Source organism: Saprolegnia diclina (genome assembly GCF_000281045.1).
Source record: "Saprolegnia diclina VS20 unplaced genomic scaffold supercont1.71, whole genome shotgun sequence".
Taxonomy (NCBI): domain Eukaryota; phylum Oomycota; class Saprolegniomycetes; order Saprolegniales; family Saprolegniaceae; genus Saprolegnia; species Saprolegnia diclina.
In genome coordinates, this window is record NW_008246138.1 from 47,996 (window position 1) to 74,079 (window position 26,084).

At 60.1% G+C, this 26,084-nt stretch overlaps 16 protein-coding genes across 17 annotated transcripts; 7 read left to right on the forward strand and 9 right to left on the reverse strand.

Moving 5' to 3' along the window:
- The first annotated feature begins 102 nt into the window (after positions 1-102).
- SDRG_14354 lies at positions 103-2,136 on the forward strand. 2 transcript variants are annotated; one of them, XM_008620478.1, is made up of 6 exons: positions 103-679; positions 723-1,271; positions 1,316-1,475; positions 1,522-1,598; positions 1,649-2,022; positions 2,066-2,136. In XM_008620478.1, the coding sequence occupies exons 1-5, from the start codon at positions 119-121 to the stop codon at positions 1,982-1,984; spliced, it is 1,683 nt and encodes a 560-aa protein (XP_008618700.1). In that variant the 5' UTR covers positions 103-118; the 3' UTR covers positions 1,985-2,022; positions 2,066-2,136. The 2 variants fall into 2 exon arrangements, with proteins under 2 accessions (XP_008618700.1, XP_008618699.1); XM_008620477.1 differs by lacking the exon at positions 2,066-2,136 and having other exon boundaries at positions 1,649-2,044.
- Positions 2,008-5,978, reverse strand: SDRG_14355 (CMGC/MAPK protein kinase). Its single transcript, XM_008620479.1, has 14 exons — positions 5,666-5,978; positions 5,489-5,616; positions 5,324-5,435; positions 5,187-5,280; positions 5,078-5,143; positions 4,892-5,024; positions 4,357-4,848; positions 4,179-4,311; positions 4,005-4,132; positions 3,682-3,953; positions 3,507-3,639; positions 3,236-3,461; positions 2,333-3,190; positions 2,008-2,289 (listed from the first exon to the last, which is right to left on the reverse strand). Exons 1-14 carry the CDS (start codon positions 5,921-5,923, stop codon positions 2,092-2,094), a joined length of 3,231 nt encoding a protein of 1,076 aa, XP_008618701.1. The 5' UTR covers positions 5,924-5,978; the 3' UTR covers positions 2,008-2,091.
- Positions 5,979-6,238: 260 nt separating this feature from the next.
- On the reverse strand, positions 6,239-6,641 carry SDRG_14356 (hypothetical protein; the record flags this gene model as incomplete). Its single annotated transcript, XM_008620480.1, has 4 exons — positions 6,239-6,320; positions 6,370-6,485; positions 6,530-6,586; positions 6,639-6,641. 4 exons carry the CDS (start codon positions 6,639-6,641, stop codon positions 6,269-6,271), a joined length of 228 nt encoding a protein of 75 aa, XP_008618702.1. The 3' UTR covers positions 6,239-6,268.
- Positions 6,642-6,784: 143 nt separating this feature from the next.
- On the forward strand, positions 6,785-7,428 carry SDRG_14357 (hypothetical protein). The gene has a single exon (XM_008620481.1). The coding sequence runs from the start codon at positions 6,806-6,808 to the stop codon at positions 7,364-7,366; it is 561 nt and encodes a 186-aa protein (XP_008618703.1). The 5' UTR covers positions 6,785-6,805; the 3' UTR covers positions 7,367-7,428.
- A 204-nt stretch (positions 7,429-7,632) lies between these two features.
- SDRG_14358 (hypothetical protein) lies at positions 7,633-8,346 on the reverse strand. The gene has a single exon (XM_008620482.1). The coding sequence runs from the start codon at positions 8,331-8,333 to the stop codon at positions 7,677-7,679; it is 657 nt and encodes a 218-aa protein (XP_008618704.1). The 5' UTR covers positions 8,334-8,346; the 3' UTR covers positions 7,633-7,676.
- A 262-nt stretch (positions 8,347-8,608) lies between these two features.
- SDRG_14359 (hypothetical protein) lies at positions 8,609-9,986 on the reverse strand. The gene is made up of 9 exons (XM_008620483.1): positions 9,885-9,986; positions 9,664-9,838; positions 9,521-9,619; positions 9,354-9,475; positions 9,220-9,310; positions 9,079-9,168; positions 8,966-9,040; positions 8,840-8,914; positions 8,609-8,789 (listed from the first exon to the last, which is right to left on the reverse strand). Exons 1-9 carry the CDS (start codon positions 9,977-9,979, stop codon positions 8,688-8,690), a joined length of 924 nt encoding a protein of 307 aa, XP_008618705.1. The 5' UTR covers positions 9,980-9,986; the 3' UTR covers positions 8,609-8,687.
- A 205-nt stretch (positions 9,987-10,191) lies between these two features.
- Positions 10,192-11,919, forward strand: SDRG_14360 (hypothetical protein; the record flags this gene model as incomplete). The annotated part of the gene is made up of 8 exons (XM_008620484.1): positions 10,192-10,299; positions 10,346-10,418; positions 10,470-10,495; positions 10,544-10,616; positions 10,659-11,155; positions 11,200-11,460; positions 11,485-11,725; positions 11,770-11,919. The coding sequence occupies 8 exons, from the start codon at positions 10,192-10,194 to the stop codon at positions 11,886-11,888; spliced, it is 1,398 nt and encodes a 465-aa protein (XP_008618706.1). The 3' UTR covers positions 11,889-11,919.
- Positions 11,920-12,384: 465 nt separating this feature from the next.
- Positions 12,385-12,917, forward strand: SDRG_14361 (hypothetical protein). Its single transcript, XM_008620485.1, has one exon. The coding sequence runs from the start codon at positions 12,400-12,402 to the stop codon at positions 12,796-12,798; it is 399 nt and encodes a 132-aa protein (XP_008618707.1). The 5' UTR covers positions 12,385-12,399; the 3' UTR covers positions 12,799-12,917.
- On the reverse strand, positions 12,838-14,183 carry SDRG_14362 (hypothetical protein). Its single transcript, XM_008620486.1, has 5 exons — positions 14,062-14,183; positions 13,743-14,020; positions 13,600-13,698; positions 13,373-13,558; positions 12,838-13,329 (listed from the first exon to the last, which is right to left on the reverse strand). The coding sequence occupies exons 1-5, from the start codon at positions 14,135-14,137 to the stop codon at positions 12,985-12,987; spliced, it is 984 nt and encodes a 327-aa protein (XP_008618708.1). The 5' UTR covers positions 14,138-14,183; the 3' UTR covers positions 12,838-12,984.
- A 15-nt stretch (positions 14,184-14,198) lies between these two features.
- SDRG_14363 (hypothetical protein) lies at positions 14,199-17,731 on the reverse strand. Its single transcript, XM_008620487.1, has 9 exons — positions 17,473-17,731; positions 16,895-17,422; positions 16,714-16,848; positions 16,370-16,669; positions 16,172-16,324; positions 15,916-16,128; positions 15,516-15,870; positions 14,644-15,470; positions 14,199-14,601 (listed from the first exon to the last, which is right to left on the reverse strand). Exons 1-9 carry the CDS (start codon positions 17,695-17,697, stop codon positions 14,242-14,244), a joined length of 3,096 nt encoding a protein of 1,031 aa, XP_008618709.1. The 5' UTR covers positions 17,698-17,731; the 3' UTR covers positions 14,199-14,241.
- Positions 17,732-17,743: 12 nt separating this feature from the next.
- Positions 17,744-19,469, forward strand: SDRG_14364 (hypothetical protein). The gene is made up of 3 exons (XM_008620488.1): positions 17,744-18,398; positions 18,449-18,848; positions 18,895-19,469. Exons 1-3 carry the CDS (start codon positions 18,072-18,074, stop codon positions 19,350-19,352), a joined length of 1,185 nt encoding a protein of 394 aa, XP_008618710.1. The 5' UTR covers positions 17,744-18,071; the 3' UTR covers positions 19,353-19,469.
- Positions 19,418-21,213, reverse strand: SDRG_14365 (hypothetical protein). Its single transcript, XM_008620489.1, has one exon. It carries the CDS (start codon positions 21,119-21,121, stop codon positions 19,463-19,465), a length of 1,659 nt encoding a protein of 552 aa, XP_008618711.1. The 5' UTR covers positions 21,122-21,213; the 3' UTR covers positions 19,418-19,462.
- A 117-nt stretch (positions 21,214-21,330) lies between these two features.
- On the forward strand, positions 21,331-22,687 carry SDRG_14366 (TKL protein kinase). The gene is made up of 8 exons (XM_008620490.1): positions 21,331-21,516; positions 21,566-21,627; positions 21,673-21,826; positions 21,874-21,932; positions 21,979-22,050; positions 22,103-22,214; positions 22,264-22,377; positions 22,419-22,687. The coding sequence occupies exons 1-8, from the start codon at positions 21,388-21,390 to the stop codon at positions 22,581-22,583; spliced, it is 867 nt and encodes a 288-aa protein (XP_008618712.1). The 5' UTR covers positions 21,331-21,387; the 3' UTR covers positions 22,584-22,687.
- Positions 22,688-22,925: 238 nt separating this feature from the next.
- On the reverse strand, positions 22,926-23,823 carry SDRG_14367 (hypothetical protein; the record flags this gene model as incomplete). Its single annotated transcript, XM_008620491.1, has 5 exons — positions 22,926-23,002; positions 23,055-23,120; positions 23,168-23,255; positions 23,360-23,501; positions 23,558-23,823. The coding sequence occupies 5 exons, from the start codon at positions 23,821-23,823 to the stop codon at positions 22,926-22,928; spliced, it is 639 nt and encodes a 212-aa protein (XP_008618713.1).
- Positions 23,824-24,554: 731 nt separating this feature from the next.
- SDRG_14368 (ribonucleoprotein-associated protein) lies at positions 24,555-25,148 on the forward strand. The gene has a single exon (XM_008620492.1). The coding sequence runs from the start codon at positions 24,639-24,641 to the stop codon at positions 25,023-25,025; it is 387 nt and encodes a 128-aa protein (XP_008618714.1). The 5' UTR covers positions 24,555-24,638; the 3' UTR covers positions 25,026-25,148.
- Positions 25,049-25,953, reverse strand: SDRG_14369 (hypothetical protein). Its single transcript, XM_008620493.1, has 3 exons — positions 25,744-25,953; positions 25,482-25,690; positions 25,049-25,429 (listed from the first exon to the last, which is right to left on the reverse strand). The coding sequence occupies exons 1-3, from the start codon at positions 25,902-25,904 to the stop codon at positions 25,101-25,103; spliced, it is 699 nt and encodes a 232-aa protein (XP_008618715.1). The 5' UTR covers positions 25,905-25,953; the 3' UTR covers positions 25,049-25,100.
- Positions 25,954-26,084: the final 131 nt, after the last annotated feature.

Consider the following 26,084-nt stretch of genomic DNA (forward strand, 5'->3'; position numbering starts at 1 on the left):
GAGGCTGGTCATGGCGTCCGTCGTCCGCTTTCCAAATTTGAGTCGCTGCGACGCCACCTCAAACTCAATCCGGATAACGCCAACGCATGTTTGAGTCAATTGTTGAGTTTCTGGTGCGATGGAGCCGACAGAACTGTGGGAGGATGCGGCGACGCAGGCGAAGCGCAAGCAGCGCAAGGTCGCGTGGAAGGACTCGTACATGCGCATCTACGGCATGGCGCCGACGCAGCGGCAGCAAGACGAGACCGGCGCGACGATCGTCACGGAGGTCCAATGTCTCTTCTGTGCCAGTTTTGGCCGCGAGCAGCAGCCGCCAGCCGGCGACGCCGCACCCGCCGACGAGGTCGCGAACGAAGACGCGCGCAAGCGAGCGCGCAAGAAGTCATCCAACGTCAAGTACTTTGTCACGTTCCGCGTCGACCAGTTCACACAGCACCTCGCGCGCGAGCACCCGGCCAAGTGGGCCGCGTACCAGGAGATCCGCAACAACCCGGACGCTGCCGCCGCCTTCTTTCCAGAGCCGGCGGCGCCAACCTCCGTGTACGACGAGTCGTTCTTCTTCAAGGACATGGCGCCGATCACGTACGAAGCGACGGACGGCGACGTGCTCTCGTTCCGCGAGTACTGCGCCGACGAGTTCATCCTCGGCAAGCCCATGCACGAGTGGTGTCGCTTCGCCGTACGTCTCCTTCTCGCAGATTCGATTCACACGACTCGGCTAGATGTGCTTTTGGCATGGTTTTCGCACCAGTGAGAGCGACGCGACCATTCGCCGTCCGTGGAACGTCCTCGAGGACATGCTGCTGCAGGCCAAGCGGCGCATCGACGCTGCGTTCGAGTTTATGGAGCTTCTCGGTCTCCGACTCTTTGCGTTTCAGGACACGGACCTTGTTCCGGAGGGGTACGAGCACCACTGGGACGTCGTGCTGCCGTACCTCCAAGCCAAGATGCGCGACAGTTCGATTTGCTGTCTCTACGGCGCCGCCAACCTCATGGCCAACCGGAGGTACATGCACGGGTCGGCCACGTCGCCGTCGCTCGGCGTCTACCTCGAGGCCGCGGCGCAGGTCAAGCGCGCAATGCGCCTCACGCACCTTCTTGGCGGCGACAACTTTGTGCTGTGGAACGGCCGGGACGGACTCCCGTCGCTCGTCAGCACCGACTTGGCCAAGGAGGATGTTCATTACGCAATGTTTTTACGCATGGTCGTCGAGTACAAGACGTCGCTCGGGGCCACGTTCCAGCTGCTTTTGAAACCCAAGCCCGCCGACGTACGTACGCTACTCGTAACTCGGGTCCTCGACGTCTCAGGTAGCCACTGCAGCCAGCGTACGATCGAGATGTGGCGACGACGCTCTGCTTCCTGCTCCGCCACCGCCTTCAAACGCACTTCAAGATCTGCGTCGCGCCAACGTCCTCACTCGGGATCGATCCCATGCACGAGGTAGCGTATGCCAGCATGACCAAATGCCTCGGTACGGTCGCCGCAGAGTAAGATGAGGTTTATAGAAGGAGGTGTAGGCTCGATCGACTGCAGCATGGGCGACAGCTACCAAGTGCTCTCGGACGCCAAGCACGCCACGCAGCTCATGCGCACCGTACTTGGCTGCATCATCTTGACTGCGGGCTTCATTGTCCTGTTGTACAGGTCATCCAGCAACAGGGACTGGCGCCCGGCGGTCTCGCGCTCGACATTCGCGTCCGGCGCGAGTCGACGTCGCTCAAGGACCTCGTCGTCGCCCACATTAGCGCCATGGACACGCTTGCGCGCGGGCTGCGCAAAGCGGCCAACATGTACCTCAAGGGCGAGCTCGACCGCAAGGTGCAGGCGCGGTATGCGTCGTGGGACTGCCAGCTCGGGCGGCAGATCGAAGGTCGGGACACGACGTTCGAGATGCTCTCGACCAAGAGCGCACGGCACGAGCCATTGGCGTCCGGTGAGCTAGAGACGTTTGACCTCCTCTTCCAGCGCGGTTTGTCTTAATCGCATGTCATAACATCGTCGCATGAGGACGTAACAAGGTAGAGTCATATTAGCATGCAATGGTAGGGTGAGCAAGCACAGATAGTAGTAGAAGAAGAGGCGGAAGCTCAGTGCATCGCGTCGCGCTTGCGCTGCCACGACATTTGTGAAAACTGTGGGCTGTGGGGCACCGTCACATGACGCTTCTTGGCCGGGTCCTTGACGTCTTTGGCCGTCGTCTTGTGCACCATGGACGCCGACACGGACGACGGGAGGCGCGCAAACGTCTTCTTGGTCAGCAGGTTGACATAGTAGAGCCGGCCCGTCTACGCACCGAATGAGACAAGGGGTAGGGTCGTGTCGGCGCACCTTGGCGTCGGTCCGGCGCTCCCAGTTCTTGGGCAAGACGACTTTCTTGAGTAAATCGTTGGCGATACGCGCCGTTGTCTTGATCAAGCCTGGCTTGGTTGTCGGCGGCGCCGAGTGCACTGCCGACGGCGGCGCCGACGACGAAGGGGCCACCGTCTTGCCCGGGTGGTCCCACGAGCTCGTCTTGGTCGCGTGGTCGACGTAATAGACGCGGTTGTACTTTTTGTTGAAGCGCTCTTCCCAGCCCGGGGGCAACGGTGGCTTCTCGTCCTTGTTGTGGTCTTGGTTGGACGGTGGGCGTTGCTGGCGGATGTTCTGAATGGCTTCCAGTATCTCGTTGGCTTCGTCGTCGTCGTCGTTGTCGTCGCTCTCGCTCCACTTGTGCTCGTCTTGGCTGTCGAGACTCGGCTTCTTGGCCATGCCTTCGACGAGCACCTCCATGCGCTCGTCGTCCGAGTCAAAGACATCGCTGTCCCGGCGCGGGTTCGAGTTGGTGGATGGCGCGCTCTCAATGTACGACGACGAAGAGACGCTGTGGTGCTGCTGGACCACCCAGCTCTCTTTGGCTGGCGACGCTGTGATCGTCTCGGGCACCCCGCTGTCTTTCGGTGGCGTCGTCGACGCGCACTCGTTGTTGACCTTGACGTCAGCGCGAGGCCCGCTCAGGCTGTCGACGTTCTGCTCGACCTCCTTGCTTGACTTGGACTCGCGACGACTCGGCGGCCGTTCGATGACTTCGACCGGCCCCTTGACCTCGTCCTTCTTGCTAAAGAGGCGCACTTCGTTTTGGATAAAGCCGCGTAGCTTCAGGAGGCTAAACTCCTTCTGGTCGAAGTCGAAGTCGAACGTGTCGGCGACCTAGAGGAAGAGCGCTCATGACGGCGTCTCATACGCCACTCGTACCTTGAACTCCAGTGGCTCGCCAAACTGAAGGCGCACGGTCTTGAAGTACGGATGCTGCAACGCTTGGTCGGCCGTGATGCGGCGCTGGGGGTTGACGCACAGCAGCCGACGCAAGAGACTAATGGCTTCCGGACTCGCCTTGCGAAAGGCCTTGGTGAGCGCTTGCGGTGACGCGCGCGGAAGCGACTCGAGGAACTTGAGCGCGTCGCCTTCGACCTCGTAGCCGCTAGCCTCGGCGATAAGCACCTTATACGATCCATTGAGTTCTCACCGCTTTTCTTTCGGTGGAATCGGGAGCACCGAGAAGACGCGCGTGAGCTGGTCGATGAAATCAGCGCCTGGAAACAGCGGTTTGCGATTTAAGAGCTCGCCAAAAATGCACCCGATGGACCACATGTCGACAGCTACCACCACTGGTCAGTATCTGCACAGTCAAGTCCAAGTACCTTCGGCGTACGAGCCGTTGGGCGCGAGCATGATCTCGGGCGGGCGGTACCAGCGCGTCACGACGTACTCGGTCATGAGCGCGTCTTTGGCGACCGGCGCGTCCGAGTGGCTGCACGTGCGGCCGTTGGGCACAAAGCGCGACAAGCCAAAGTCGGTGATCTTGACGTCGCAGTTTTTGCTGATGAGAATGTTGCCCGGCTTCAAGTCCCGGTGGAGGACGCCGTTTTCGTGGAGGGCTTTTGCGCCGCAGAGCAGCTGGTACATGATGGCGCTAGCATTCGAGCTGCATGCGCAACGTGCGATACAACATAGCTCGACGTACGCAATGTGGTTTTCTTCGAGCTTGGTCTTGCTTTGAATGAGCCGGTGCAAGTCCGTGTCCACGAGTCCCATCATGATGTACAGCTCGTCCTTGGCGATGCACGTGCTCAGGTTTTGCAGCGACGCGATCTACGCAGCAGGAGCTCAATTCAGAAAACGTCGCCTTGTAGCGTACGTTGGGGTGGTCCTCAAAGTAACGCATGAGGCGGATCTCGCGCAGGGTGTGCTTGGCGTCCCACTCGTCGCCGGCCATCGGCGTGATCTTCTTGATCGCGACTTGCTGCAGCTGCTCCGTGTCATTGGCCGAGCTACGGAGTCGCATGAGCAACACGACCGTCATCATTGAGGCGAACCAGACAACGCCGTACGAGCCTTCACCGAGCACGTGGATCGCTTCGTACTTTGACGGCACGTTGAACTCGCAGCCTTTGATCGTAAAGCCAAGACCTGGCGCGTAGTCGCCGTCGTCCGAGGTCACTTTGACGGCTTCTTCCGGCCCGTCGTGGCTCGTAGGCGCCGCCTTGGCCTGGAAGGCGAGGACCTCGTCCTTGATGTACTGTCGCAGCGTCTCGAGTGGAAGGGACTGGTCCTCGAAGGCAAACTCGAGCGAGTGCGAGAGCTGCAGCGGCGGGATCGTGCCCCACTCGACGTCGACGCCCTTGAAGAATGGGTGAGCGAGCGCTTCGTCGACCGAGATGCGCTCTTTCGGGTTGAAGCAAAGGAGCTTCTCGAGGAGGTCTTTTGTGTCCGGGTGCTTGCCCTTGCAGATCTTGTCGAGGGCGTTTGGCGGCGTCGCGGGCAGAGACGCGAGAAACTTGAGTGCGTCCTTCTCGACCGTGTAGCCGCTACGTTTGCGATAGTACAATGGACGTATTGACGACAACCCACCGCTTGTGTTTGGGCGGAATGTCAATGACCTTGAAGACGCGCGTGAGCTGGTCCATAAAGTCGGAGCCCGGGAAGAGCGGCTTGCGCGTAACGAGCTCGCCGAGGATGCAGCCAACGGACCACATGTCGACAGCTACAACACCAATGGCCATGAGATGCGACGTCCCTCGTCACAGTGCTCAGTACCGCCATCGTAGACGCCGTTGGGGGCCAGCATGAGTTCGGGTGGCCGGTACCACCGCGTGACAACGTCTATACACCGTTAGCAAGCGTACGGACAACCACTTGGGCGTACATTCTGTCATGGGCGAGGACACGGGGTCTGTTGAGTCCGGGTCGTGGTTCTGAAGGTCTTTGGGCACCATACGGGCGAGGCCAAAGTCTGTAATCTAAGTGGGATGCGTCAGTCGTCGCAGGTGGCGCAGGATGTACCTTGAGTTCGCAGTCCTTGTTGACGAGGAGGTTGCCGGGCTTGAGGTCGCGGTGGAGGACGCCATTGTCGTGCATGGCCTTGACGCCTGAGAGCAGTTGGTACATGATGACCCTGTCGATCGACGTCCATGAGGAGGCGATACAGGTCATTCCAATGGAGCGTACCGAATGTGGCCGTCTGTGAGCGGGCACGAGCTCTGAATGAGGCGGTGGAGGTCTGTGTCGGCGAGCTCCATCATCATGTACAGTTCGTCCTTCTCGACCGACATGGTCAAGTCCTTGAGCGAGATGATCTACGGACGCGCATCCATGAGAGGCTGCATGTCGCCGCTGAGCGCGTACGTTTTCGTGCTCGCCGAGGCAGCGCATGAGGCGGATCTCGCGCAGCGTGTGCGTCGCGTCCCACTCGTCGCCGGCCATGGGTGTGATCTTCTTGATCGCGAGCTTCTCCTGCGTCGTCGTGTTGAGGACGGAGCAGACGACGCCGTACGAGCCTTGGCCGATGGCGTCGAGCGGCTCGTACTTGGGCTCGACGTGGAAGGTGCAGCCATTGATCGTGAAGCCGAACTCATGCTTCACGGGCGTCGCGTGCTTGGGCATGGACGCTCGATAGGAAGAATCGAATTACGTCGACCTCGGCGCTCTTGCAGCTGGGAGCGTGAAACGCTCTGCTTTTTATATCTACCCGTCGACGCGTCCCATTGGCTGAAATCACACCCTCCTCGCGCATGATTGGTGCATCCCCGCGCGTTATTTAACCGCCCTATCACGCCTAATTATATACTCCGCGAAAGCTATTTAAGTCGCACCTTGATTTAGACCATGCCAGGCGGACGCCATGGCGATTGCTAGCTGCATGCTTGGCGACGGTGGACGCCATGAGGCCCATGCGACTGCTTGCATCGCGTCGAGAGATTCCGCAGTATAAGGTATATTGATAAAGCGTTAAAAGGGCACCTTCCACCATGCAATGAATTCTTCCCAGTCGATCGTGCCACTAGGAGCACGAGGTACATGGAGCTGCCAGTGGTGGCGGCGCTTCGTACCTGCCATCCGCGTCAAACTCCATGATGAGGTACTCGAGCTCTTCCTTGGAGAGCGGCTCGCCGAGGTCTTCGGCGATCTTGCCGAGCTCTTCGGCGTCAATGTCGCCGGTCCCGTCCTACCTCGATGGTGAAGTTGGTTGCATGCTATCGCTGCGTCTACCTCGTCATAGTCGTCAAAGACCTTGCGTAGCTCTTGCTCGTGCTCCAGCGACAGCGCCTACGACGTCGTTGCATGAGCCTTCGTCGCCCAGCAGCTGCATGGTCCGTACCATGACAAATCTCAACTGCGCCGCTTCAACGACCGGTTACCGCAACCGTTTCAGTCTCGGTATCCGGATAGCCATAACCGGATTCCATTCCAGCCAATGGCCTTGGACGTGGCATGATTTGGCACGTTATGATTGGTGGCTTTTCTGGCCGGGCGTATCCTTCGAGAATGCAGTCTGCAGCCGGTCCTTTCGTTCGCATGCGCTGGGTCATCCTCACAGCGCTGATCGCCGGCGCCATGGCCTGCGGCGACAACGCGCCGCTCAACCGCCTTGACACGTGCGCCACGTACGCGACGCGATGCCCACGAGACGACATGTACGAACTAGCCTTGCTCAATGGCTGCCCTCGCTGCTTCCTTCGCGCAACTTGCCAGCTCCAGGATGACCTCGACGAGCAGTCGACCACGCCCCATAGCAAGGTGCCCATCTTCAAGCCCGCGTTTGGCGACGTATTGCGCGAAGACGAGGTGCTCTTCGCACACAAGGGCATGCTCGCAGCGATCGCCGCCGTGTGCGCCATCGTTGGCGTTCTCATTGCCGCTGCGATGCGCTCGCGCCGACAAGCGCCGACGAGCTACTACTCGCGCATTCGCAACCCACTCATGGAGGACGTTGACGAAAACGACGACTTGAACCCGTTCTGCCAAAAACTACCACCCGACGACGAATCCATGAGGCTCAAGAGTCCTCGGGCAAAGGGCGTCTTGGCCAAGATCATCCAGCTATAGCAGTTGCGCCATGGTCGCTGTAAAACCCTCCATGAGGACAATGAAGCTCATGTCTCATAGCCTTTTAATGCCAATGCGCGAATCGTGGTGATGCATGGACACGGGCACGGAGCCATGCGTCGCCGTGCACACAGTGCGACACCGCTTGATGCGGTCTCTCGTCGAGCTGAATGCCACGTTTCCTCGCATTGCACTATAGCACTACAATCTAGATGAGCATTCTCTGCGCGCAACGCGTACCCGAGGACGCCCCAGGTAGACTCTGCTTGCGTTCATAATAGAGGTGACATGTAGTTGAGAAGCGTTAACTTTATGCGTCGTCGTCCATGGCCGGCGTGTACAGCACTGCCGCATCTTGCACGCGGACGACCTTGCTAAAGTAGCGGCGATCGAGAAGACCCTTTTCGCCAGCACCAGCACACAAGAGGACGTTGTTGGCTGAGCGGAAAAACGGAATGCCATCCGCCAGCACCTTGGCAACGTCGACGTAGATCTTGAGCTGGACGGACGTGCGCATGCCGCTAATGACCTCGTTCGCACCCACATCGCCAGCGGCAAAGTGAATGTGGTTGCGCTTCATGCGGCAGAGGCCTTGGTGGAAGATGGCCTCCCAATGGCGAAGGTACGTTCCGTGGATGCACACGAGGCCGATGGCCTCGTCCGGTTGGATGGGCGTCAGCAGCTCCGTGTCGAGGACAACTGGAATCGAGTGGCCCTGGTTGGCGCGGATGCGCCACTGGCTGCTATCGGCGTCATTCATGTCGAGCGAGAAGCGCTGCTTCGAGTCCAGCGCGACGACACGCTCGAGGTCGGCGAGCGCGAACTTCTTAAAGTCGCGCATGGCAAAGATCGCGCTCAGCGGCACGTAGCCATCGGCCGAGATCGGGAGCTTGAGGTTCACGGCGCCATGGCGCAGTACGTACGTCAGCCGCTTGGAGAACCGGACGTCGTCGGAGCTGAGCGCCATTGATGCCGATGGAATAATGCGATGCAAACTGCACCCCATATGGACCATCACTCACGCGTGTTGGGTGCGTTTAGCCACGAACGTTCCTCGCATCTTCGTTGCGCGATCTTGCGATCTTCCTGCCCAAGATGGTTGATGGTACTTGGCGTCCACTGGTGCTCCATGGCCATGACCCGGGCATAGCAGCATGGGCGCGATAATCGACGGGCAGTGGTGGTCGCGCTGCCTTTACCACCCACAGCCCTTCGTACATACTAGCTTGCATCATCCAGTACTCGAAGCACGCGCCATCATTTTGTCTGAATCTGGCGTCAAATTTGGTCAACTAGCTGCTGGTGATGGTCTTTGTTGCGCTTATTCGAGCAAGTTGGATTGCACTGCGACGGCGATCGCAGCACTCTGAAACATGGAGAACGGTTTGGTGTAGTGCACAAAGAACTTGCTCGCCGCAGCGTCCTAGTCATCACAACTTGCTACAAACCACGACTACAAGTGGCGTAACCTACCCCTTCCTTGTCGATGCGCAGCCACGACGTTGCAGTCTTTGGGCACTTGACGTCCACGAGCGGGTTTGTGAATTTCTACCGCATTCAGTCGATAATACCCTGCGGCAAATCGATGGGATTGCGCACTTCGAGAACTGAGGAGCAGGTCTGGGTGGCGTCCTTGGGCGCGGCTTTGCCTCGAAGCAAGCTCATGAGCGTGTTCTAGCGCTGGTTAGCGCCGAAGAGGCGCCGCTGCCCACCTGAGGTTGCAGCTGCACATCCAGCTCATGCTTGCCGTCGCGCAGCTCGAGCGTAAAGACGCTGCGCTGCTTGATGTGAGGGCACACCATCTACCCATAATACGGTTATGGAATAGCTTTGGCAAATCTCTTCTTAAAGACCTTGTAGCGCTTGCCCAGGGGCGTGGGTGCCACCGAGAGCTTTCCCGCGTAGCTTGGGTTGTTGCGCTTGCACGCCTTGGTCTCGCTCAAGCTGGTGCCAATGTTACGCCGCGTACTAGATGAACGCAACAGACCTGAATCGAATCTTGAGCTTGTTGGCGCAGCTCCGCCCGTAGAGGCAAAAGTCCTGCTGCGTCTCGGTGACCTGCGGAAGGTAGATCTTGAAGTACTTGGCGCCGTACTGCTTGAGCATCGTCTACGAAGAAGATGTGTTCATTGCTTCTTCCTCTTTGTCTCGTACCTGGTCTGAGAGGCAGAGTTCCATGATGAGCACGCCCGTGTCCGCGGGCCTCAAATGCAGAAACCCCAGCGGACTCTTGCGCAGTGCGACATCGTCGTCCTACACGCCCTCGTCGGCGACTATAGCTGGCAATGGCCACCGACCTCGGCGTCGACGATGACGCTCCGACGCTTCTCGGGCTCGACAGGCGGTGCGGGGACCACCGTTGCGTCGGCCGGCGGTGCATCTGTCTTCTCGGGCACCGGTCGATCGTTCACAAACCAGTCCTGGGAAGCGTCGTCGTCGTCCGAGTCGGCCTCCTGGAACTGCGCCTGGAGCCTACGATCTCTCAGTCCGCAAATATCCTATCTCAGCGACAAAGCACTTGGAGGAGAGCGCGACGTGCGCAGGCGACAGGTGCGTCTCGCGCCGGACCTCGGTCGCCTTCTTGGACCGGTCGACGCACGGGCTCGCTTGCATGCAGGAGTATTTTTAGCGCTAACACCGTTTCCATGTCGACGCTCGACGGTCGGCGGTCGGCGGCAAGGACACCGACGGCTCATCGACGCTGGTGCACCCGCGCTACTGCAGGCGTCCACGACAGCCGTGTCGCAATACGTGCGACGCTGACGGCCGACGTCGTCAACGACGGCCATGACGTGGCAGCCTAAAAATAGTTTATTTGCAGCGCGATGGCCGACTACTACGACGCGCTGCGGGACGCCGTCTGGAACGACGACCTCGAAGCGCTCCAGATGTGCATGCACGCGGGTCGCATCGACGTCAACCACACCGACTCGGTACGCTCTTGGCACCCGCCATCTCACGTTGGGATGCGCTGCGTAGGCGGGACAAACGCTGCTGCACCTGGCGTCGTTCTGGGGCCGGACCGAGATTGTGCGACTGCTCGTGTCCCTCGGTTCGATATGTGCCCACGGAGCGGGACGACCTCTCATCAACATTGGCGTAGGCGCAAGCATGAAGGCCAAGAACGCGGTGAGCGCGCAGCCTCTGCCCGCGCTCATGGGTGGTTGGCTGTCGTAGGCGGGCTGCACTGCGCTCGACTTGGCGATTCACTGGGGCCACTCGGCCACCGCCGAGATGATTCGTTTGCGTGGTACGCGCGTCCTGACATTGCGAATGCTGAGGCAAGTACTAGGCGGCCTCAGCGTGTGGGAGGAGAAGATGGGGCTGCTCCAAATGCAAGTGGAGGACCTCTCGACCGCGCTGGCCGACTGCGAAGCCGAGAATCGACTGAAAGACAGTCAGCTGAGTGCGCATCGCGCCGAGATTCTGGAGCTGCACACCAAGTGGCGCGCGACGCTCGATCTGCTCGACGCGGAAACCAAAAAGGGCGTGGCCATGCAGGCACGTCACGACGACCTCGCACGCGTCACGGACAAGCTGCGCGCGGACGTATCGGACCTCAAGCAGGACTTGCACGAGGCGCAGCTCGAGGCCATTCGAATCGATATGGAACGCGTGGCGGCCGAGACGGCGCGCGACGCCAGTCTCCAGCAGCGCGAGGTTGCGGTGCGCGCCGCCGCCGACGCATGCGCCGTTCAGGTCGAGCGCCTTCGCAACTGGCAGGCCGCCGAAGCCGCGGCAGTCATCATGGAGACGCAGCGCAACGCCGCGTGCACCGAGCGTGACGCGGTAGGCTGCACCCGACTTCTCTTCTTCCGTTCACAGTGGTGTAGATCAAACTGCGGGCGAGTGCGATGGCGATCGAGCTGCGGCTCGTGACGGAGCGACTCGAGTTCACTCAAAGCGAACTCGCAACGCTGCGCGAAGAGACGCTCGAGTTTATGGAGGCGAAGCGCAAGGAAGAAATTCGCCAGCGCCGGGCGGTGCGAGCGTTGGAAGTGATTTCGGCCGACGACCGCCTCGAAAAGCTTCAAAAGGCGAAAGAGTATGGCAACCAGTTGAAGAACCAGCCTTCGGTGCAGATGGCCTTTGCCGTATCCTCCTAACGCTACCTGTAGCGAGAGAGCAGCCGCAGCCCCACAGCGATGCGTGTGCAAACAGCGGCGGCTCTCGTGTCGCAGGAGCTGCACCCGGACTTGGCGGTCTTCGAGGAGGCGTTTGTGCACACAGTCAAGTCGTTTACTGAGGCGCGGCGAGACAAGTGGGCGGCGCTGGCGACCCAGACGAACGAAAGCCAGAGCCAAGCGCGCTTTGCGGTCGCGCGGCCGCTCTTCACACCGGCGTCGTCCAGCCCCGCGGGTGGGTCTCGTCTCTGCAACTGGAGCGTATGACAGGTGACGTAGGCGCCAAAGTCAACTGTGCCGTGTACGGCAAGTATGCCAAGACCCAGAGACGGCCCGGAACGGACCACCGGTCCCAAGCACAGCGGCACGCGCAGCTGCCTCCGATGCTCACGAAATAGAGAGCGTCTTCGGAGAGTAATTTAACTCGAGGAGTTCTTCCTCCACGCTCGCGCGTCGGACGTATCCGACGTGACTGTCTATCTGTTCTTATTTATCTTGTTGTCTATCGAGCGCATGGCGCAACGCCCTATCCTTCGTTCATGCTGCATGTTGCCTCGCCTGGTGCCAAGTCTTGGTGCCACATCGCCTTGAAAGCGCGAGGATTGATACAAAGTTGATACAAAGTTGATACAATTCCGGCGACAGAAGATATCACCGGGCGATCGAGCCATTGAAATCGTGGCGCACCGTAGTAAATTGCACGCGTAGCGGGCAAACGCGCGAAAAATGCAAAATTGCACTCCAACGGCGTCGACGAGTGTGCGGGAACCAAGCTACGTCACACTTCATCGTGACCCTCTCAAGTGGGGGTTGCGACTACCAGTATTCGGGTTTTGGCGGTTGAATCTGAATGTCCAACTCCAAAAATATGTTTTGTTCACCCAAAGCTGGTTTTGACCAACGAAAACGATGCGAGCGTGGACCACGCTCACTTTAGATTTGGGTCCCGTGACTCCTCCCGAGCAAACTGCCTGTGGAACCTCCAAGATGGCAGAGTGCAACATGAACACCCACTACTGCGTCAGAAACATCAATGGCACATCGGGACCGCGGTACGCCAACTCGGGCTCCAAGACTGCGAGTTCGTGGCTGCAAATGTGGCGCGACGCGACTGGGTCCAACCGACGAACTTGCTGCATCAACGGCTGCTCGAGAGAGGACCTCGTTGGCGCGCACGTCATGATCACGGACCAGCGCTCGTACAACACGTGGTACCTCGCGCCCTTGTGCAAGGGACATAACCACTGCTCCAACACGGACGGCATGTGGATCGCTCGCAACGTCAACCTCATCGCCGTGTCCAACTGAGTCCTCGACTGCCGCCCGCACAAGAAGCTATCACAATAGCACCCCACCACCGACTGCAGTTTTTTGTAGCTTTGATTCTACAATATGAGCTGTAGCGAGCGAACTCACCTTGTGACAAACCTCGGGGCTAGCTACGCTGCTTGGGTACCAGTGGTACTGCACTAGAGTAGGTCAGAGCATGCATAATCAGCTTGGATTGGTTGTGTGCTGCGTTGCACAGAGTACATATGGGCGTGTGACGGCGCCTCGCGGCGGCGGATCCGTGCCTGAGCGGGCTGCAGTCGCCATTGTGCGGCGCGGCGACGACGAAGACTTTGGCCGCGTCGGCGACTCGGGCGCTGCAAAGCTCAGTGTGCGCATCGAGTTGGGCTCGTACTTCGTCGGGCTCATTGTTGTTGTCGTTGTTGGTACCGAGGCCTGCCGAATCGACGTCATGAGCTGCGTCGTCTCCTTCTTGTACATGGCTTTTGTGAGCTCAAACGTCGCCGAGAGAGTGTGCAGCTCTGACTCGAGGCGCGTGATTGTGCGTTGCTGATACAAAGTTGATACTTTTCGAGCTCCAATCAACACGCACCGCTGCGTGGAGAGCGGTCTCCACTACCCGCGTTTGTCCGTGAAGAGCGCTCTGCGTCACTTCCAAGTCCTTGCAGCGCTGTCGGAGCTCGTTGCAGAGTGTCGCGTCGCCGACGTCATGCGTAGCCTCCAGAGCGCGCAGCCGGTCGTTAACGCGGGTTATTTCACTTCGTAGCGCGTGCATCTCCTGTAGGACCCGCATCGCACAAGTCTCTTGGTTCGTCGTACCTCGTCTTTGGCGTCGAAGAGCACCGACTGAGCGTCCGTGTGGCGCTCAATGTCCAAGCTCACGGCCGCATTCAGGTACTCGCACTGCCGGCGCAGGTTCTACGCATCTTCTGTGCTTGTGATGTCTATTAAGGTACACGTACGAATGCAACGTGGTCGACGACCGGCGAGAGTGTCTCGACCGCGCGGCTGGAGGTCGCATCCAGGAGATCGCGCATCTTGGTTTGCGCCAAGTCCAAGACGTCGCCGTAGACGCGGCGCATGTCGGAGGAGAGCGTCTTCTTGCGCAAGTCGACCATCGCGCGGTCGCGCCAGTCCTGCACGCGCGCTGCGTTCTCCTCTGGCGCGTACGTGGCCGCAATCGTCTTGCGCAAGTGGTCCATGAGCTCGGCCGAGCCCGCGAGAAACGTTGCCCGCGCATCTAGCAAGACCCTATGACGACTAGTATTCGTGCAGATGCACCTTTGGGCACAAGGCCGCGCGTCGCCAACGTCGAGTGGCACGCCGCCAACGCCGCCGTCTCGGCTCGCTTTTGCATTGCGACGCGACGAGTAGCCAACGGTTTCACTTTGCACTTTCCAGTCTCGTCAAACGTTATGCTCAAGGAAATATAAGTTCATTAGTAATGAACTTTTATTTACACTAGACGAGGACGTCGGGGGTGTGGGCGACGTGGAGGAGTTCGTGGAAGAGGTGCCACGCGTGCGTGCCCTGCAGCGGCTCGTCGCGCAGGATAGTTTCGAGCGGCGTCACAAGGCGCAAGCCCGCGGTGCTGTCAACGTGCGTTTGGTGCTCGATGCCGGTCACAATCTCGTGGCTCGAGGCCGCCCACACGTTCTTGAGGAGTGTATACGCCAGGTTGGCTTGCTGGAGAAGTGCGCCGTCGCCAGGCGCGGCAAACCAAAGCAGCGTTTTGTCGAAGAGAGCGCTCGCTTCGGCGGGTACAACGCTTTGCTCCAAGCAAGCCGCGCTGCAGTGCAGTGGCTTGGGCCGCGCCGCCACCTAGAGTACAAATGGTTTAGCCACTTTGTTTGAACGAGCTACCCGCAGTGCCGACTGGTACGCGCTGGCGACAGCATAAGGGTGGGCGCGCGCGTTGAAGCCGGCGACGATGGACCGAAACGTCTCGAACGAGTCGACGGCCAGCGCCGCTTGCCCAAAGCTCGTCTCGATGAGCAGCTTGGTGCTAACGTACCGCGCTTCCCACTCGTCGACGCAAATGGCCAGCACGGCATACAGAGGCATCCACATGGTGCCATAGATCTGCGTCAAGCTCACCACTCTGCCTTTAGCGCGAGACACGATGTCGGGGGTAAAATGCATCAGCACGCTGTTGATCGCGTCAAACGCTTGCTGCTGGCCGACAAACTCGCCGCCGTCGCTCTCGACGAGGTAGTAGCCGTCGTGCGACACTTTGGCGAGCACGTGCAGCGCGTGTACGACAAACCAAAACGCCATTGGCGGGAGCGCGTCGACGCCCGGAAGACCCAAGAGGCGGCTCCAGAGATGAATCTTCTCGCTCTGCGTGTCGAGGTGCGCAAGACTCGTTAATAAGTCGACGAGCCGCTCGTTCGCAAAGCGTGGCACGCGGAAGCGCTCGAGGTAGATGCGGTACACAAAGTCTTGTGGCGACAAGGCGAGGAGCTCCTTGGGCGCCTGGGCTTTGCTGCCGTCAAGGGCGCCGCTCGAAAGCTGCAAAACAATCTCGTTGATGACGAACGAGAGAGTTCGATGCGTCGCGGGCACCGTGTAGTTGTACGGCACATACTCGGCCCGCAGGTGCTGGACGCAGTGCTGGAACGACGTTGGCACTGTCCGCTTGAGCTCGCCAAGGCGCATGTTGGGCGTATGCTCCAACGAGCGCACCACCACTACGCGCGCTTTAGCAACGACACAAGGCATTTGAGAGGTCGTACCGTGCGCGGTGGCCGCCATGCGCGCGGCTTGCTTCATGTGAGGATGCCCACCGCGGGGGCGCTGCGCCATGAGCGGAGCCTCTGTTTGGGCACTGCGACTGCAGCGTCGGCGCGCCGGCGCACTCGTATGGCCCTCGACCGCCGCAATGAGCTCTTGCAGCTGACTTTCCATCTCCAACAGTTCTTGTATCGGAGGAATGAAGAACGCGTGCTGCCATACGTCTTGCGGATCCCACCCGAGCGCGCAGTCGGGACTGCTCAGCGTGGTGAGGAGGGCGAGGCGCTTGAGCGTCGCTTCGAGCTCCTTCCGCACGGCACTGGCTTCGAAGCTCGAGAGAATGCTGTGGCCGTGGTGCTACAGCACTGGTCAGATGCCGTTGCCAAGTCCGTGATGGCGCACTGTCGCGGCGTCCTCGGTGGGCGCCAACGCAGATGCAAACATCCGCACAAAGGCGGTGCTCGGAGCGACGCTAAACTTGGCGTCCAGCGACCGGCGAAGCTCTTCGACGACCTCGATGCCAGTGCAGAAGCGAGGCACGGCACGCGGCTGGTCTGGGAACGCTTCAAGCACGGTCTGGACGAACTGGCTTGTCAGACGCACGAGGATCTGGTCCTACGCGCCAGAATGACGCTCTATTGTCGAGTCTGCGACGTACGGCGGCCAGATACTTGTTGAGGTCGTTCCGGAGCCGAATGCCAAGGTCTTTCTCGGCCGCCACAATCTTGTGTTTGTGCTGCAGCTTTTCGTGGAGGACCTCCATGGTCGCACGCTGCTGCGCGTGGCGTCGCTCGAGCTGGTCCACTTCCACCTAGTACCTCCGACTCAGATCCAGATGCAGATCTGGACGAGGTACTTTGAGCGTCTTGAGCGTCTGGCTGAGCACGACGATCTCGTCTTCGATCGTCTTGTTGATCGACGCCATCATGCTCGAGACGCCGTGCCAAAGGCCGTAGATAAAGTGACTTGACGTCGGGCACTTGTCAAAGACGAGCCGCGAGAGCTCGTAGACGACCGCGTCGGCGTAGTCGAGCGTCAGCGTGAGCTTGGCGTGGCACTCGGTTTCATTTGCCTGCGCGGCGCAGAGCTTCTCGTACCGCAGGCGCTGCCACTGCAAAAGGTAATTCACTTGGTCTTTCGAGAGCGGTGGCCGCGCCTACCGCCCTTGCCTCGCACCAAGTAGCAGCCGAACGTATGCACCTTGGGGAATTCAATGACGGTCCAGGGCTTGGCCGTGTCCAGCGTCTGCAGATTCAGCGAGACAGAGCGCAAGTCGAAGCGCGACTCGACGGGGCAGTAGTTGTAGATGCGCTGGATGACTTCGTCTTTAGCCACCTAGCTTCAACGTCTGGAACGTGATCGACTCTCGACGGCAGCTTACGCGGGTCAGCGGAAAGGCGCGGCACCGGCGAACATGCCGGTACGAATTATCGGGCGCAACCTTGGGCAGCTCGAGGCGACGGGCGTTGGCGCGGGCGTCGTACGCAGCCTTGTCAGTGAGCTCAAATGCGAGCGATGGTGGTTTGCTGCAGCGATGCCGTGGCGACGTGAGGGCGAGCTTGAGCTCTCGGAGCTGCGCCCGTGGAGACGGCGCGCTCGGCGCCTGCTCGGGACCGATGGCAGCGACGAAGGACGCGATGTGTGTCCGGTCTTTGGCGGCCTTGCGCACCAGCATCGCCTCGATGCGGTCGAGAAGGCCTGCAAGCAGCTTGGTCCAGCCCGCGTGGAACCGGTCGTCGTCCTCGTCCTCATTGAAGCACGCTTGAACGACTTCCAGCGCGATGGTCAACGTGTCCAAAGGCGTGAGTGGGTGGTCGGGGTCTGACTCGGCGGCGACCGCATCCGCGATCTTGCGCTCGACGCCCGCAGTGCTCCACGGAAACTGCACCTCGCTGCTATCGTCGTCGCCCTAAGTACCAGCGTTCTGTTCCGACGGTGGATGGTTCGTAATGGAGGCACCCGTAGACGAGGCAGCGGCGGCGACGTCGGTAGAGAAACCAGCGCATGGTCGAGTCGACGCTGGAGGTTGCGCAGGATTGTGTCGAGCTCCTTGCGCTGGTGGTCGTCGAGCTCGGTCTGGAGCACGTCGAGGGGCTTCCCACGCTCGAGAACGACTGGCTCAGGGAGGTTGGGGAGCACGACGCCGAGCCGCGTGCGCTTGAAGACCTTGCTCTCACCGACCATCGACCGACCTTGAAACCGACAGGACAGAAAGGCCACTTCTAAACCCACCCAACTCTGTCTCGCACCCAAATCGCGACGCAGCTGGTGTCCGATCCCGCCCCAACCTACCCGCCAACGACCGTGTGCAACCGCGCACCGTCGATGCGTCTGCACGGCGGCGCGGGCATGCTGCGCTTGCTGGGCTCTCGGCCGCCGCTCGTATAGCGCTCGCACCGCGTCCTTGCCGGTGCTCGTCGTTGTTTGCAACAGCTGGGCGTTTACATGACACGGACGTGGCAACGTCATGGAAGTGAGTTGCGTGCATTTAGCGTCGACGGTGACTTTGCCCTTTGGGTGCATTCTTCAATTCGCTTCGTACTACGACCAGCAGCAGCATGGGCAACGCGGCCTCGGACATCTCGATCTTTGCCGACGGCGAAATGGAGCACGAGTTTGCTGCGCACGGCGGCACGGGCGACGTCTCGGTCAAGGAGCTCATCTCGGAGGGCTACAACATGGTCATTGACTCGGTCATCCGCCCGCCGCGCGCCGCGTACGACCTCGACGAGCTCGGGCCCGAGAAGCTGACGCTGCACGACCCGCTTACGCAAGACGCCGTGTACGCCAAGCGCGTCGACTTTACGCTCCGCAACGAGCGCCACTTGAACCTCTCGTGCTCGCACTGGCAGCTGCTGCAGACCGACGAGCTGACGCCGCGGCCGGTACGTCCTATGATTTGGCGCTCGACATGATGACCCTGGTGCGTATGTAGAGCTCGTGCCTGATCTACCTGCACTCCAACTTGGGCTCGCGCAAGGACGTGCTCAAGCTCCGCGACGAAGCGCTCGCGCTCGGCTTCTCGGTCCTCGCATTCGACTGCTCTGGGTCAGGCAACTCGGATGGCATCTACGTCACGATGGGCTGGAACGAGTCGATGGACCTCAAGAGCGTGCTCGACCACCTGGAGGGAGATGCGAGTGTCGTCGACGTCGTCTTGTACGCGCATAGCATGGGCGGGTACCCCGCGCTCCTCAACATTGCGAGCCGCGCCCAGGACAAGACGCACGAAGTGGCCATCGCCGGCGCCAACGTCGACGCGATTCCCGCGCCGTTCCGCCGCAGCAACATGACGCCGTACACCAAGCCGATCCGCGGCCTCGTCCTCGACAGCGGTAGCGCCACCGCGTCGTTTCCTCCGCGTCCTCATCCTATATGTAGCGTACAGCACGATGGACATGGTCACGGACGAACTCGTCATGAGCGTCCGCCAAGAAGGCTTCCAAATCCCGAAAATGCTTCTCAAGACGGCCACGAAATGGGTCGAAAAGTCGGTCGAGAAGCGCGCGGACGTCGACCTCAGCGTGCTTCGACCGGTCGAGTTTGCGCCCATGTGCAAGGTCCCCGCGCTGCTCGTCTATGGTCTCAAGGACGAGTACATCATGCCCGAGAACGCGTTGGAGCTCGACGCCAAGTACGCAGGGCCGCATGCGACGATGGCGCTCGACGTCGACCATTACGCCAAGCGCGACCTCGACTCGTACCGGACGTCGCTCCTCTTCCTCCGCGTCGTCGTCACCAAGCTCAACGAAGCCAACTACGAAGCGACCTTGTCGCCGCACTTCGAGGACGAGCTGCGCCGCATCAAGGGCGCCGTCTTTCGCAAGTCGACCGTGTAATCTGCATGACACCTTGATTTTTCAGTCGACTATGCATAAGGATGGACAGACTAATAGCCAAAACGACAGAATAGTGTACAATATCGTCTAGTGTCAGTAGTATTTCCGAGTTACCAGTAATCTTCGATGAGCGGGTTGGGAATTTTCTCGGAAGACGACGCGGTCGCACTCCCCGAGGCCGAGCACGACAAAAAATCATAGTCCTTGATCTCAAAGTCCTCGACAAAGTCGTACTCGTCCGGCTTGGCCTCGGACGCGTCGTCGTCATCAGCACCACTGTGGCGCGAGGCCAGCTCGGCTTCGACGAGGCCCAGAAACTGCACGCGAAGCTCGACGATCTGGCCGTACGGGAACGGGCCCAGGAACGCCTTGTCGAACGCGAGCCGGAGGAGTGTGTCGCAGACGCAGTAGTCGTCGGTGCGGCCCCAGTGCGACGTCCGGTACGGGGCGGTCGCGCGCCGCAGCGACTCGGTCGAGAACTTGAGCGTCTCGTACACGTCAAAGGCTTCGTCGCATGCGAGGATGGCATCCGCGTGGAGCTTGAGAAGCGTGAGGCCGATGCGGTGGATGACTTTGGCGCCCTCGGCAAAGAAGACGTCCCAGACCCGCAGCGTCGTCTCGAGCGGCAGCGAATTCACAAAGAGACAGAGGAACCACTTGAACGTGAGCGGCGCGAGGTGCACGTGGAGCGTGTTGAGGTGCGCCGCGACCTCAGGCAGCTTGTGCGCGACGAGGGCATGGAAGACGTGCTGGTCGACGCGGGAGCCGACCATCGACGTTGTATGGTACTCGGGCACCAAGTCTTCAATGACGCACGCTAGGACCCAGAAGGCTTCTTCCTCGCCCATGTACACGAGGAGAACGGCAGCGAGGAAGTTCATGCTCTGGCAGTACCCGACGCTCGGGTTGCGGAGGCTGTACATGGAGAGGACGCGGCGCAGCTCCGAGATGTTGCCCTCGCGCTCGTCGCGCGTGTCGGGCTCCTGCGGAAACGTCCGGTACAAGTCCTTCTCGATCTCGTTGACCACGTCGTTTGGGACTTCGTCGACGCGCCAGAGAAGCGCGTCGTACTGCGCATCGGGTGGCGACGACGACCGCTTTTGCTCGGCGCCGCTGCAGAGGAACCAGACTTGGCCGCGGTACTCGATCGGGATGCCGGCGCGCAGCATCGACTCGACCTGCCACTGCCCGAGCGAGAAGCCCATGAAACCCATGTTGCCAGCGTCCGAGAGCGACCGCCGGCGAAAGCCCGACGACGACGCCTCGTGCTTGGGCTTGGGCGGGCCGTGGAACGAGGCGCGCGAGCGTTCCGTGTCGTGCGCGACCGCATCTTCTTCGAGACGGCGCCGCCATTTCTGGAACCAACTGAGCTCCCACTCCTTGGAGATGAACTTTTCTTCCCACTTCTTCTTCTTCATGCTCGTCATCGTTGTCAACTCGATCTGGTGGTCAAAGCTGAGCGGCTCGCGCGCCGACCGGGATGGCGAGCTCGGGCTCTCGAGGAACCGGCAGCGAAAGTGATTGGACCCGTTGCAATTGCATGTTGTATGGAGCGTCGGGGTCTTGCGGTACTTGGTCGTGACGCGCGGCTGGGCCTTCTCGGTCGAGAAGAAGCGGCGCCGGCCCACCTTCGTCGGCGAGCAGGACATGGAGTGGCGCAGCACGCGCGCCGGTGTCTTGCGCTTCTCTACCGGCAGGCAGAAGCGCTCGCGCGGGCGCATGCACTTGAGGAAGCCGCCATGGCCGTCGTCCTGGCCTGCATGTGCCATAGGACCCGTCGGCGCAGTAACAATCGATGATCTGCCGAGGCCAGTACCTGCTTGACCTAGATCTGATTTTTTAGTGTGTCACTGCCTTTTTATTCGCCCGATCACTTGCTGTTTGTATGCGATCGGGGCCGGCGCCTGCAATTTAATGCACATGTCGCGTGCCCCGTACCGTCGGATCCTAATTAGGCTCCAAAACAGGATCTCGACGCCCAAAGCAGTTACAGCGGCTTGCGTTTCGGAAGATCGCATCATTTGGTGGACGGACGATGGCCGACGGCGCATGGAAGAGCATACGCTTCGACGAGCTCCGAGTGGGCGAGAAGATCGGCGGTGGCGGCGTGGGCATCGTCTACAGTGGCACGTACCGCGACCAGCCCGTCGCGCTCAAGACGCTGGTGCGACGTCTGCAGCGATACCACGCACGCCCATACATGCTTGGTGTAGTTTGATCCGCGCGTCGACCAAGCGCTCAAGGACGAGTACATGGACGAGCTGCTCGTCATGAGGTTGCCCGATATATAGCGGTATGGCGCCTCACGTCGCCGCTTTAGCAAGCTGCAGCACCCGCACGTCGTGCACTTTATTGGCGCGTGCATGGAAGCGCCCAACTTGTGCTTTGTCATGGAGCTCTGCAACATGTCGCTCTTCGACCGCCTCCACCGCACGAACCTCGCACTGAGCGTGACCGAGCTCGTCGAGATTGCGGTGCGTCTCATACAGGCTCCACTCGATGTCTCTCACGCGCATCGTAGACGGGCGTGGCCGACGCCATGAAGTATCTCCACGCGCAGTCACCGGCCATCATTCATCGGTAATACATGCCATATCCTTGGATGGCCATTGATGCGTCTTGCCAGCGACCTCAAGAGCCAAAACGTGCTTCTGGACATGCGTGGCGTGGTCAAGCTCTGCGACTTTGGCCTCGTCTGGTACGTCGTGTTCTGCCGTGGCAAACACGTCGCACATTACTTCCTGATCTAGCACCAAGGAGACGACGGCGGGGACACCAGCGTACATGCCACCCGAGCTGCTCGCGGGGCGTCCGTTTTCCAAGGCCGTCGACGTGTACATGTATGGCGTCCTGCTCTGGGAGGTGGGATCTTCTGCTTGTACGGGACCGGATAGCATCAGTTGGCGTCTAGCTCTTTGCTCGCGACGTGCCGTTTCGCGGCTACGACGTCGACGACATCCAGCGCAAGGTGCTGAATGGCGACCGGCCGCAGATCCCGACGCTCGATTGCCCTCAAAAGTGCCAGGTATGATAGTCGGGACCCGACCGATTGACCAAGATGCCTAGGACCTCATTCGCAAGTGCTGGGACCACGAGCCGGCGCGCCGCCCGTCGTTCGAGACGATTCATGCGACGCTCCGCGAGATCGACTGCGCGACCGAGTTCCACCGCGCAATGGACCACGTCATGGAGGAAGACGCGCTCGACTGCCTCGTCAAAAAGCGGAAATAGCGCTCAGCGTCGACCGACGATCCATCTGCTTCATCTCCTTCGCAATACGAACCTTCATACGATGTACTACCTGCGATGCCTTTGGACACGCGACAGGAAGCCAGATGCGTGGATGGAGGCGTTGGCGGGGAGGACGACACCACCTCGTTGGTCTCATCTTTGCCACGCAGCCCTTGCAGGTGACCTGAAACTGTACGTATACCTTGCTCTCGCCGTGTCCTGCTGCAAGTAATCGCAATAGAAGTGGCGTCGACTGCGGGCGCCATGCCTGCCAGCGTTTTCTCGATATCGCGCATCCTCCAGACGCAGAAGACCACGTTAGCATGCAGCATTCGTTAAGGATCAGGACTCGCGCCCAAACAAGTCGAGGCCGAGGTCGTTCCAGCGCTCGGTGCGCTCGGTGCGGAAGCCGGGAAGCACTAGCATCGTAGGGCAAATGTACAAGGCAATAAACTACAGAGCACCATGTACCTGGACCCATGAGCGGAACGCCGCTCTCTTCCGCGTTGAGGTCCATGCCCAGCGGGATCTCGATCTCTATGCACGTTGAGCGGGCCATGATCACGATCAGGGTCATTGTCTACCGTCGTCCGAGAGGCAGTCTTGCATCCACGCTTCGTCCACGACGTCTAGCAGCATGCGCTCGCGGAAGACGGAGACCACCTTGCTGTCCTATGTACATGCAGCATGCGCTGAGACGTCATCGACATCGCTGGCCGCGCACCATGGAGGTCGAAGATCGAAGTTCAAAAAGCGAAGTTGCAACGGCGATTGACAAGGGCAGCAAAGGGCGGACAGTCGGCCGCGTCGTCGGAAGCCAGTGGCATGCAGCGCGCTGGATCCTGCGGAGATGGAGCTGCCATGGGCGTGATGGGCGGCCATTGGCCTTCGCGCTGCGTGCGCGGTTGGCGGCGCGGGCTGAGCGCTTTGTGACGTTGGTGACGTGTTCAACATGCATTTATTACAGAGCTTACTGCTCGCCCGACTGCTGGGCCTTCTTTTGCTCAAACTGTGCCGGTGTCCACGTCTTCATCTGGAGCGCGTGGATCGAGGTCATTTCTTCCTTGAGCGCTTCGTTCACGGCGCGCTGGCGCTGGAGCAGCCCCATGCCCTGGAAGAGCGGGCTCACGACAATGACGCTGAACTTGGTGCCGCAGCCGTCCGAGTTGTCTTCGACCTGGATGTACGTCACTTGCAGCGCCGCTTCGAGCTTAGCAGAGAGTTCGGCCGTGGTCACCATCGTCGTCGTGTCGGACGGATTCGCAAATGAATTCGTTCAACCCGCGAGCACCATTATCCGGAGGTCGCTCCTCGTTATCCGGTATGCGACTGGGACATCCCGCGATGCATCATCGTTTGGGATGATGGCATCGGGTGCTCCATCATGCACGCGATGATGGCATCGAGGAAGCTAGTGGCAGCCAGGAGGCGTCCGCCACTGCGCCTGCAAAGGAGCTGGAGCGGATGGGTGACGCAGCTTCCAGTGCCCACATGCCCATCCTTCCAACGACCCTCGCAGTTCAGTACAGTACTGGAACATTGCAGCTCCAACACGCACAGCATGTGTAGTAGTATGTGCTCAGCTAGTTTATGGCTCGCGCCCTTTTTTGGACTCGGAGCTAACCCATAGCGTTGTCGATATGCGCATGCAGCCAAGAATTGGTCGAGGTCGTCGCCAACAGCAGAGTATGTAGTCCAGAGGACCTGTCGACCATGCGCGTAGGCGCTTCCGCACGCCTGATGCGACTTTGGATGCGTCATCTTGCCGGAATCGCGCTTCCGCCTGCAGGCGCCGTGCCCCTTCTCTCATGGTGGAGTCGGATCGGGCATACGCAGTGTTGATTCGCTCGTAAATCGAATCTTTTTGACCAGTAAGCCGCAGCGTTGCGCGGATTGGTGCAAAAGCGACCAATGAAGCGAGCTGGCTTGCGATTGGTGGAGATCGAAATCGTCGTTTTGGATTGGGTGGTCCCGGCGAGTGCTCGGCTGGTGCAACTAAGATCTACTACGCAGCATACTCCATTTAGCAGTGATCTACAAGTGAGCTTCTATACCATGTCTGACGCCGCCGTGAACCCCAAGGCCTACCCGCTCGCCGATGCCAAGCTCACCGTGAGCATCCTCGACCTCGTGCAGCAGGCCACCAACTACAAGCAGATCAAGAAGGGCGCCAACGAGGCCACCAAGACGCTCAACCGTGGTATCTCCGAGTTCATCGTGATGGCCGCCGACACGGAGCCGCTTGAGATCCTCCTCCACTTGCCGCTCCTCTGCGAAGACAAGAACGTCCCGTACGTCTTTGTCCCGTCCAAGGTCGCCCTTGGCCGTGCCTGCGGCGTCTCGCGCCCGGTCATCTCGGCCTCGATCACGTCCAACGACGCGTCGCAGCTCGGCCCCCAGATCCGCGCCATGCGCGAACAGATCGAGCAGCTCCTCATCTAAGCATGAGATCGAGCCACGACTTGAGCGCATGTAACTTAACACATGTAAATTTAAATGCTCCACGACAATCCTTATTTATTTGCTGGTGACCATAAGCACATATTCGCGCGAGCTTTCGCCAAAGGTCAGCACATCGCGCTCGCGGAGCTCAATGTAGCGCGAGTGGTCGATCTTCTTGCCGTTCAGAAACGTGTGGTTGGTGCTTTTGAGGTCCATGATGTACGGCTTGATGGTCTGGATGAGCTCGGGCTGGTCGAGCTCCGACGCCCGGTGCTCCGTCACGCGCAGCCGGAACTGCAGTACCGCGTGCTGCTTCGAAATCGACTCGTGCTCCATGAAGACGTCAGCCACCTTCTTGTCGCGACCAAAGAGGCAGGCGCTCTGTCGGTGCAAGTGCAGCGTCGCTATGCACGACCAGCGTGAGCTCCATGTCGTGGAATATGCAATCGAACGCACCAATGTTTTCATCCTTCTTGAAGACGTAGAAGCGCCAACGCTTGTCGGGCACGCGGGCTTCGGGCGGCTCGCACCACTTCATGACGACGCCATTCCGCGTGTTGCCCGTCGCGCTGTCTTTCGCCAAGGCGCCGCTCAAGCCAAAGTTGGGCTTCTGCACGACGACAGGCTCCTCGTTCGGGTCCTTAGGCTCCTCGGGTTGGCCCCACCTGCATAGATGAGGCTGCATGAGCTGCAAAGTTCGTCATCGCAGCTGCCTTACGCAAACTTCTCGCCCTTGCCGCCGTCCACGAGGTGCGTAAAGTCGCGCGGCTTGACGTGGCCATTCCGCTGGCGCGGCTCTCGGCTGCGGGACCGCGACCGCTGTCGGGCGTCGCTCCGGTCACGCGACCGGGATCGGGATCGGCGGCGACGGTCTGCCATCGCTCGTCTGTTTTCTGCGTTTGATGGCTGGTCCAAGCCTCGACTCGGCTTTAGTTTAACCCATTGTCCCATTCTGTGCACTCCTCTTTTGTATGAAGCTTTGAGGGACCCAGTGGGAGAAAGGTGGGAAATAGCATGTGCCTAGTTAGTCGGCGCGTAGTCGATCGAGCGCTGACCATC